Source organism: Canis lupus, chromosome 2, assembly GCF_003254725.2.
Source record: "Canis lupus dingo isolate Sandy chromosome 2, ASM325472v2, whole genome shotgun sequence".
Taxonomy (NCBI): Eukaryota; Metazoa; Chordata; class Mammalia; order Carnivora; family Canidae; genus Canis; species Canis lupus.
The window spans coordinates 28,963,408-28,973,834 of record NC_064244.1 but is presented as its reverse complement, the minus strand read 5'-3'; the positions used below and the strand labels follow the sequence as shown (position 1 = coordinate 28,973,834).

At 59.6% G+C, this 10,427-nt stretch overlaps 1 protein-coding gene across 1 annotated transcript; it reads right to left on the bottom strand.

Moving 5' to 3' along the window:
• Positions 1-8,007: 8,007 nt before the first annotated feature.
• Positions 8,008-8,864, bottom strand: CALML5 (calmodulin like 5). The gene has a single exon (XM_025445524.3). It carries the CDS (start codon positions 8,721-8,723, stop codon positions 8,274-8,276), a length of 450 nt encoding a protein of 149 aa, XP_025301309.1. The 5' UTR covers positions 8,724-8,864; the 3' UTR covers positions 8,008-8,273.
• Positions 8,865-10,427: the final 1,563 nt, after the last annotated feature.

The following is a 10,427-nucleotide window of genomic DNA, read 5'->3' as shown; positions in this document are numbered from 1 at the left end:
GTTCACCTCCCCAACCCGTGTGCACCCCCCAGGACCCAGTGACAAAGCACGGCACACTGGGTGCCCCGACACCAGAGCTCATCCAGCCTGGGCCGGTTCACTTGCCCCCCCCACCCCCAGTGTTGCAGGATGTGCTTCCCAGAGGGGAACTGGGGGGAATGTTAGGTCTCTGGGGGCGGGCAGGACCCCGACATGCAGTTCATCTCATTGCTTCCAATAAAACAAGGGTGTTTAGACCCGTCTTAGGGAGTTAGGGAACCGCTGAAGTGGGGCGGGGTGGACGTGTGGTCACCACATCTTCCTGGATGCTCCGCCCACCGGCTCCCTGCAACCGTGGAGCCTGGGGGAGCCCCGCTTGGGGGAGCCCAGTCCTGCCCCCCTCCTGGCCCCGATTTTAGCCCCAGGAAGCAGGGGGATGTCCCCGGGCATCCAGCAGGCACTGTGTCCGTCTGTCTGCCCTGCTGCTTGCCCAACAAGGGCCTGCACCCCTGCCTTCAGAAGGGGGTGCCCGTTGCCAAGAAGGGTGGCCTTCGCGGATGCACGTGGCCTCCAGGATGGAATCCGCGCAGGGGAAACCAGCAGTGCGCAGGACAGTCTTCCAGGGCAGAGGAGGGGAAGGGGGAGGGGAGGAGAGGGAAGGGAAAGGGTGAGGGGAGGGGAGGGGGGGAAGGGCGAGAGGAGGGAGGGGGAAGGGGAGGGGAGCTGCTCCAACGGGCTCTCCTCACCATTGGCACCTCGTGGAAATCTGCGGGGGGGGGGGGGCCCTGGGGGCTCAGTGGGTGAGCGTCTGCCTTCGGCTCAGGCCATGGTCTCGGTCCTGGGATCGAGGCCCATGAGGGGCTCACTGCGCAGCGGGGAGTCTGCTTCTCCCTCTCCTTCTGCTCCCTCTGCTCATGCCCTCTCCCTCTCCCTCTCTCGCTGCCCTGGGGTCACTTCTACACCTTGGCCTCACCCCACCGCCAGGGCCCTGGCCAAAGGGGGATCTGAGCTCCCCTCTCCATTCCTGGGACCTGGGGACTGGGGACTTTTCCAGGCCAGGCACTCTGCCCTCTTCTACCAGAGTCTGAGGCTCTCGGGCTCCCTGTGGCCCCAGGATTCTGAGAACTAACGTGTTGTCACCACTTGGTGGGACGAGAGGCCACACGTGCCCCACGGTGCCGGTCCTCCAGCCACGGCGAGGACAGAGGCAGCTCCCGAGGCGGGGCGGCCGGGGCGGCACCTCCCTGGTGTGGCCGAGCGCGGAGTCCCCTCCCTGCCACCACCACCTCCCACCCCGGGGGTCCCCGAGGCCCCAGTGGACACAGTCAGCGCCACCCCTGCCCTGCCCTTGCTTGGCCGCCCCGGACCCGTCTGCCGCACCTCTTCCTCATCGGCTCAGGTTCGGGGTGTCCCCGAGCCCCCGCTCTGCTTCACCGCCTGCCGCTGACGATAACCTGCCAAGAGCAGGTGTGACCGTGTGTCCCCTCCCATCAAACTCCTCCCCGAGGCTCCGTTGCACGGATCGCGCTGCGTGCGAATCCAGAGCCAGCTACTCGGTCCCTACTCGGTCACTACTGCCAGCACGTCCTCCGTAGGACTCACCGAGGCCTCTCGGCCACATCGACGGAGGCGTGTTATTGCCCCCACCTGCCAAGGAAACCGGCAGAGGGGAGCTGACTTGTCCAAGGTCACGCGCTGGGGGTGGCTCCACTGGGAGGCCCTCCGTCCCAGGGCGCCAGCGTCTCCCCCGTCTCCCAGGCCATGGGACGCCCCAAGAAGGCTCGGGGCGTCCCCACTGCCACACCTTTAGTCTCATGGTTCCTCTGCCAAGAGCATGAAGGCCCCTTGCTCCTCCCCAGGTCTCTGCCCTCCGTGTGTGTGCTCCCGACGCCAGAATCCATCACGAGGCACCTGCCACCCACCGTCTTCGCCCGTGTGTTCACAACCACACCTCGTCACCCTCCACGGGCAGAGGTGTGACATTTCCCTCCGTGTCCTCACAGACCCGTGGTAAGGTGGGTGGCTCAAGAGAACTCTGCAGAATGGATCAACGGATGGCTGGAGGTCACTGCCACCACTGCCACCTCCACCACGCGGCCACGGGGCTCCGCCGGGGCCCCCACATCCCTGCCCCAAGACGGACTTCCAGCTGAGTCAAAGGTCAACCAGGCAGAAAGGAGGCAGAGAGCTGAACTGGTGGCGTTCCAGGCACCAAGCGTCCCTGAGCGGGTATTGGGGCTGGCGGGTCACCAAGCAGAGCACCATCTGTTCCCAAACACAGTGACTCACACTTGACTTGTGCAACCAGTGGAGACCTGTAAAGACGAGTGCCTACTCCCCCGGATTCCTCTCCACATGCTGTGCCCGTCTGCCCAGTGGGGCAAAGGAAGAGTTGCGGGGGGGGGCATAGCGTCATGGTTTCCAGAGATAGGCTGGAGCAGTACTTCTTACTCTTGGCTTCTCAATCATGGCCACACAAGCACTTGGAAGCATAAAACAGATGGTCAAGCCTGGGCCCCCAGACCAACTGGGGTGTCAGAACATTGGGGGGCCCCTAGACCATCTGGGAGGGTCAGCTCATCGAGGAAACCCTAGACCATCTGGGGGGGTCAGAATGCCGGGGACCCCTAGATCATCTGGGGGGGTCAGCTCGTCAGGGGACCCCTAGACCATTTGGGGGGGTCAGCTCATCAGGGGGCCCCTAGACCATCTGGGGGGGCAGAACGTCGGGGGACCCCTAGACCATCTGGGGAGAGTCAGAACATCGAAAGACCCCTAGACCATCTGGGGGGTCAGAACGTTGGAGGACCCACCCATGGCTGGTCTCAGCAGAGCGCAGGTGCAGGCTGGATCAGCACAGCTGGGGCGAGAAGCAGGGGCCGGGTCCCTGGGCGCGAGGACCACCTGCTGTTGGGAAGGGGGAGGGCACCCTAAGAGAGGAAACAACTGTAGATGGGCAAGGGGGAGAGTGCAGGGTGGGCGTCTGGGTGCTTTCCCAGAGAGAAGGGCGGGAGGAGCAGGGGCGCTCCCGCTGGGGCTGGCCCTGCTCCCTCAGTGGGGGTGGGGTGGGGTGCCGAGCAGACCCAGAGAAGGAGGGCCGCGGCAGCCGTACTGCACACCCTCAAACTCAAAACCTGACCAGTCTACAGGGAACACAGGCCGAGATGTCTTATCTAGATTTGTCCTGAGCACCTGGCCATACAGGTCCTGTCCCCGGGGTGGCAGAGGGGACGGTGCCCCAGGAAAAGCACTGATCTGAAATCCTGCAAACTGGCACAGAGGCCCGACCCCTGCAATCTCTGTCCTGTGACTCACATGCCCTGGGACCTCCCTCTTTCTACTCTAAGAGCCATTGAACTTGAGACGGTTCATTTTTGGTGTCAACCTGGCTGGACCGAGGGGCGCGCAGACGGCTGGTGAAACCTTGTTTCTGGGTGTGTGTGCAGGGGGCCGATTCGGGGCACCGTGTACAGCAGGTGGCCTCCCCGGAGGCAGGGGCGCCATCCAGTGCATCCAGGGCCCGGATGGAACAAAAAGGTGGAGGAAGGGCGAATCGGCTCCCTGCTCTTGAGCCGGGACGTCCATCCTCTCCTGACCTGGGCCTCCCGCCCTGCTGTTCCTTGGGCCTGGGGACGTGGATGGGATTTCTACCCTCAGCCCCCCCGATTCTCAGGCCTAAAGACTCGGGCTGAATGACGCTGCGGGTCGCAGCACCTCTGGGCCGTCATACTTCTGGGACCCAGTTCCCATAATAAATCCCCTCTTGGGTGTCTCTATGTCCCACGGGCCCTGTTTCCCTGGAGCACCCAGGACTGTCGAATTTTAGAGCTTGCGCATAGAGCACAGTGCAGAAGGGGGGCAGGCTCCCCCTCTGTCCCTCCGGGTCTCTCCTTTTCCTGCTGAGTGGACGTTGCGGAGACCTCCCCCCCCATCCTGTGGGCACCGCGGAAGCCACATCTGGGCGGTAGAGGCGATGCCTCGTGGGGGATGGAGCCCGCCCGGTCATCACATCTACTGCAGACTCAGGGACCTTGAAAGAAAGGCCCATCCGGAATCGATAGAAATTAGAATTTTTTTTAAAAATCCAGGGGCAATTCAATGATGAGATTGTATTACCGAGTGTAGGGAAGTCGAAAGATCTGTTTTGACCGGACGCAGAATAATTCATCTCAAATCCATGTCCTGATTAATATCTTGAAGGATTTTGGGAAAATTTTGCTTCAGTTCGGATTAGTTTTGTTTTGACGGAGGCTGTTCCTCCCCTGCCGGTGCCCGTTGACTTATCAGTTCCGTTCTGCTAAATGTCAGTTTTGTGGGTGATTTCCTATTTCAGACACCGAGCCTTCACCAAATACGTCCTAGAACACACACAAAATACCCATCCTGCTGAGCCAGTTCATACATCTGGGAATTAAAAAAAAAAAAAAGTATGAAAGCAACAGCCAACATTGAAAATCTTTTTTTTTAAATTGTATTTACTTATTTATAAGAGACACAGAGAGAGAGAGACAGAGACACAGGCAGAGGGGGAAGCAGGCTCCCTGTGGGGAGCCCATGCAGGACTCGATCCCGGGACCCCGGGGTCACAACCTGAGCCAAAGGCAGACGCTCCACCGCTGAGCCCCCCAGGAGTCCCCAACATTGGAAATCTGTTTGTGATTTATAATCCAGAAGATCCTTGCTATTAGAGGCCCCTCGACCTTGAAACGCCCCGTTCTCCTTCCCCCAAATCACAGACCCGATGCACCCAAAACAAACACAAGAACAGAAAACAGCCAACATTCGTGTCTGTCGGGTGGTGGGGCGAGGTTTTGGTGAGCGGAGTAACGCAATGTACTGCGCCAGGCAACGGAATGTAGCGAAAGCTTTAACCTGGGTGAGGAAATCTCCAGAGAATTATTCCAAAAGTCTTAAGCCATCTCATCCAGTATGAAGGTCTGTAATCCTCATAAAGTGTTTTTACAATTTTTTTTTTCTTTGGTAGATTGGGAAATACCAGCACACTGGCCTTTTGCAGAACTGGTCTTGGCAAACTGAGTTTCAGAGAAGAGGCTTTCAGAGAACTGAGCTTCCCTGAGGTCCCCTTTGGCCACGGGGTGCCCTCCTTCCAGTCTCCCCCCAGCTCCAGATTGGGGCGGGGCTGCCTCCTGAGCTTGGACTCCACCCCCAGAGGTCTTCCAGGGGAGTCAGAGCCCCGCAGAAACTGGTTCTGCACAGCTCCCAGGTGCCAGGTGCAGCGAGAAGGTCACCAGGATCGGGATTGCGGGCTTCCAGAAGAAGTTCCACAATGTGGGTCCCCACCGACCTTCTCCACCAGACCCACCAGCATCCCCAAGGGTCTTTGCTCCTTGGCGGATGGCGCCAGCATCTCCAGGGGCAGAAGAAGCCCTTGTGGGGGGAGGTGGTCCCACACGTCTCCCCATCTCTCATTGGAAACCTGAAGTGAGTCACTTGTCTCCCAGACCCTTGGTCCCCACTTGTCCTCCTGGGACAGCAGGTTAGGAGAAGCCCCTGTGCCCTGTGCACGAGCTGCTCACGGTGAGCAGCCTCAGGCGCCCCATCTCCCAGCGCCTGGGCTGGCAGGGCCTCAGTTCTGTCTTTCCCTCTGCCAGGGCCAGCTTTCAAGTACCTTGTGCATTGGGCTTAGTAGGACACCCTGTGCATATCCAGAAACCTGGAGAAAACATCACACAAAACTCCTGCAGCTCCCCCCCCCTCCCCCCGCAACCGCCGGGGAAGCGCAGCAGGAGGCCGTGGTGGCCTCCCCCACCCTGCCCTGTGCAAACACCTCTCTGGGGCCAACACCCACCCGGCCCTGACATCCTTTTTTTTTTTTTTTAATAATAAATTTATTTTTTATTGGTGTTCAATTTGCCAACATACAGAATAACACCCAGTGTTCATCCCGTCAAGTGCCCCCTCAGTGCCCGTCACCCAGTCACCCCCACCCCCCCGCCCACCTCCCTTTCCACCACTCCTAGTTCATTTCCCAGAGTTAGGAGTCTTCATGTTCTGTCTCCCTTTCTGATATTTCCTACCCATTTCGGTCCCAACATCCTGAAGGAGCATTTACTATTTACTCTGGGAGTTGACTATTCCCAGTGATGAGCCACCTCCTTCCTTCCTCAAAGTCGGGGGGGAAAAGGTAGAAAGAAAGAGAGAAAGAGGAAAGAGAAAGAAAGAAAGAAAGAAAGAAAGAAAGAAAGAAAGAAAGAAAGAAAGAAAGAAAGAAAGAAAGAAAGAAAGAAAGAAAGAAGGAAGGAAGGAAGGAAGGAAGGAAGGAAGGAAGGAAGGAAGGAAGAAAGAAAGAAAGAAAGAAAGAAAGAAAGAAAGAAAGAAAGAAAGAAAGAAAGAAGGAAGGAAGGAAATCGACTTTACACGCCCCCCACTCCAGCAGTGGTTCTCAGACATCTGGGACCACGGGGCAGTGAAACCCCCACATTAACTGCGGAGGGGGGTGGGCACTTGTAAGGACTCTTCAGTTTTTTTCAGACTAAGAACATTAAAAAAAAAAAAAAAGAAAGAAATCCCACACAACTACCACCTGCCATCCTGGTGGCTTCTTGGGAGCAAGGACATGTAGCCTTTAGAAATTTCAGAACGGCATCCGTTCGGGCAGGTCGAGAAAGTCTTTATGGTGCCTGTTTCCACACCGAGGCAGCCTGGCATTTAGGACTCACTAATTCAGAAACTCAGGCCGCGGTGACCTGCATCTGTGAGGGGACAGGGACTTTCTGGAGGGAAGCACCCCGGTGCTGGACGTCAGCCACCGCAGCCTTCACCACACCAGGTGGGCCGCCTGCCTCCCCCCTCCCCCACCCCGGCTCCTCCTCGTTGTCACGTCTTGACCTCCTCTGGGTTGCACACTTCTGTCCTCCTGCTCCTCGGCCCATCCCCTGCCTCCCTCAGGACCTTCGGGGACCTGAAACTCTTTCCCCACCTCGGAGCCCCCAGCCCTCCCCCCAGGACCTGCCCTGCTGTGTCCAGCACCTGCTGTGCTTTGGAGGGGGCTTGGCCATACCCTGGTATCCCGGGCACTTGGTCTGAGGACGGGCCTGGGAGATGGCAACCTGTGAGGGTCACAGGACACTGCAGTGACCCACCGACCATGTCAATGGGAGGAAAAACCCAGAAAAGCATCATCTGAGCAGCAGTGCCTACCCCCATGCCCTGCCCCCCCCAGCCCTGCGCTCACCCACCACTCACCCACCACCTGGGCTGGAAAGAGGGGTGGGCAGGCAAGGGCGGGCACCAGGATTTTGCAACAACCCCCCCGGGGGAGCTGGCTCTGCCTCCCTGCCCAGAGCTGGAAACCACTGACTTGGCGCAGCTAGGAAAACATAGTCATCGCCAGAAGGAGGAGAAACCTCATTTCGCGAAGGAGGACGCAGAAGCCCACCATTGCAGGGCACCCAGAGCCGCACGGCCGCATGCAAGACGCCGCCAGAAAACCGACGTGTGTGTGTGTGTGTGTGTGTGTGTGTGTGCATTCTGGATCCCGGGTCCCGGGGCTCATCCTGCCTCCCCTCCAGCCCTCGGATTTCATTCTGATGCCACCTGGGCCTCAGTTCCCTCTGGCACAGGGGGACCTCAGGTGGAGCCATCTCTGAGACCCAGGACAGGTGACGAGCAGCGTCCAGCAGGCCTGATGCAGGGGGACCACCCTGCAGTGTCACATGCCCCAGGTCACATAGGGTGAGGGCACAGCAGAGAACGATGGGGTGCAAAAGAGGCAGTGTCCCAGCCCCAGGCTCCAGCCTCCGGCCTCCAGTCAAGACCCAGGCTCAGGTAGTCCCTCGAGCCAAAGAAATGCTCCTCTTCTGTCCTCCCCCCTTGTCACACCCCACTTGCACCTGTTCTCCTCAGGTGTCCGGGAGATGCTGGAGGAGGACTGTGTGGCCTACCCAGGCGGGTTTCCCCACTGGGACCCAGTGAAGGGGGTAGAGGCTCAAAGGAAACCCAAATGCCACCGTTTGGGGCCTTCGATTTTCTACTTTCCAACCGCTCAAGCACAAGCACGCACCCCCCTTTGGAGCTCACACTGCTTTTATTTCAACCACCACATTGCGTTGGGTTTCCTCAGCGCAGTGAGGTGGGGGCTCCCCACTTCTCTGTAGGGTCTCACCAGGCGCAGAGAGCACAGAACCCAGGCCCAAGAGAGGCCATGCTTTCCCACCAGTAGGTAATTTCCCAACCACCACCCACACTTGCCCTTTACATCCCCGCCACACAAGCAGGGGCCCCAAAGAGGCCTGAAGACTGGAGTCCAGCAGGAGATGGGCCAGGACTGGGCCTCACTTCTGGGAGAGGATGCGCATGAACTCTTCGTAGTTCACTTGCCCGTCCTTGTCCACATCGGCCTCCTGGATCATGGTGTCCAGCTCCTCCTGGGACAGCAACTCGCCCAGCTTGGCCATGGCCTGCTTGAGCTCGTCCACGCTGATGTGGCCGTCGCCGTTCAGGTCAAAGGCGCGGAAGACCTCCCGCATCTCCTGCTCACTGCCCCAGGACTTCATCCTCTTGACCATCGCCTCCAGGAACTCTTGGAAGCTGATGACCCCGTCGCCGTCCGTGTCCACCTGGGCGATGAGCATCTTCAGCTCGTCCTCTGATATATCCTGGCCCAGGGCCTGCATCACAGCGCCCAGCTCCTGGGTGTTGATGGTGTTGTCACCGTTCTTGTCAAATCTGGAGAAGACCTCCTTGAACTTGGCCACCTGTTCTGGAGGCAGCTCCTCGGCCATGTTGCCCACACCTGTCACGGAGCTTCCGACCTTGCTGCCAACCGGCTCAGAGCTGGGCACTGCAATGGGGACGGGCGGCTGAGTGTGTGCGAGGGCACAGCCTCTGTGGCAGCCTTGCCGTGGGATGGGAACCCCTCCTTTTCTGCAATTGGAGCAAAGGGAGGAGGAAGGCTCTCCACCCTCCCCATCATGTCCTTGGGCAAAATCCTCCTCCCAGGGAGGGACAGACCAGCTGCAGACCAGAAATTCAGGAATTGGAGTGGCGGGGCCCACCCAGGGGAGGCTGGAGGGAGCCACACCACACGGGGGGCCATCGGCGGCCTCCCCACAGCCCCTGGCCCTGATGGCAGATGGGCCACTGTGGAAGCTTCTTGCCGAGGTGATCCCCACAGAGAGCACGGCTGGGAAGGGGAAGGGAGCCTCGCGTGGTGGACACAGCAGGTCCCGGGTGAGAGGGGGCCTGGCTGGCCATCCTGTGCTCCTCTCGGGCCGCCCGTCAGTGCTCACCCCACAGGGTGGACTGTGGAGGCGGATGTGCTGGAACTGAGTGGAATCAGGGTGGCCCCATGGGCGTCACTGAACTCCCAGCCCAGGTGGCCAACAGGTCTGTAATGGAGGGTGCGGCCAGCTGCCTGCGGCTTGGAGCGAGCAAGGAGCTTGGGTGCGCACAGACCCTGGCACATGGATGTGCCACTTGTCACACGAATATTCCGAGGGTGATTTCGGGTGCGAGGGAAAGGCTTCCTGTCCCCGCAGAATACCTCTCCTCTAGCTCCTCTGAATCCGTTCCATCGTTAGGTCCAAGTCTCTCCCTGAGGCCACAGGGAGGAGTGGGGCGTCCCTACCCAGAGCAGCGGGGATGCTGGGGAGCCTGGGCACCCCCATCTTGTGTGTTCTCTAAATGCCCGCTGCCCTGAGTACAGAGTTAGAGCAAGAGCTCAGCCCTTGGGGTCTATTCCTCAAGTCCTTGGCAAGTGGGACCCGAGGCTCTGGCTGGGAGTCGCTATGGGGTCTCTCTGCATGCGAGCCCTACACATTCCCAGGACCTCCACCCTCCACGCAGTAGGACCTGCGTCTCTGAGGGATCAGATAAACTCCAGCTCTGCCTCAGCCCATCAAACCCTCTGAGGAGTCTCTCCTCCCCTAGGAGGCAGCCAGGCAAACAGCTCCCCGGCCTGGTGCACCTGCCCCCTCAGCCCACCCTGGGCTCAGCGCACCTGCCCCCCCTGACAGTCTACCCCGGGCTCAATGCACCTGTCCCCCCAGCTCATCCCTCACTCAATGTCCCCCAAGCCCATGTCATGCTCGGTGCACCTGCCCCCCCAGCCCATCCCAGGCTCAATGCACCTGTGCCCCCATTCCACCCCGGGCTCAGTATACCTGCCCCCTCAGCCCACCTTGGGCTCAGCGCACCTGCCCCCCAAGCCCACCCCGAGTCAGGGGACCCCCAGGTGGAGACACAAAGGGAAATGCTCTCGTCGTCTAACTTCTTTAAAGAGGTCTTGAAGAAGCGCCGCGGTTTCATCTTCGTGCTGGAAGAGGACTGAGGCCTCGATACGTCTTGAGCAATCGGTTAGTCAACAAAGCCGCAGTCGCATCGGGTGGAGAACGCGGTGCAGCGGGGCCTGGCCTAGGGCGGGGCTCCCGGCAACCAGGGCGTTCTCTGAAGACTCTATGAAGATATAAATCTATATTTTCACATTT

Coding starts and splice junctions, on each gene's coding strand:
- CALML5 (XM_025445524.3), bottom strand. CDS start 8,723: ATGGCCGAGGAGCTGCCTCCAGAACAGGTGGCCAAGTTCAAGGAGGTC.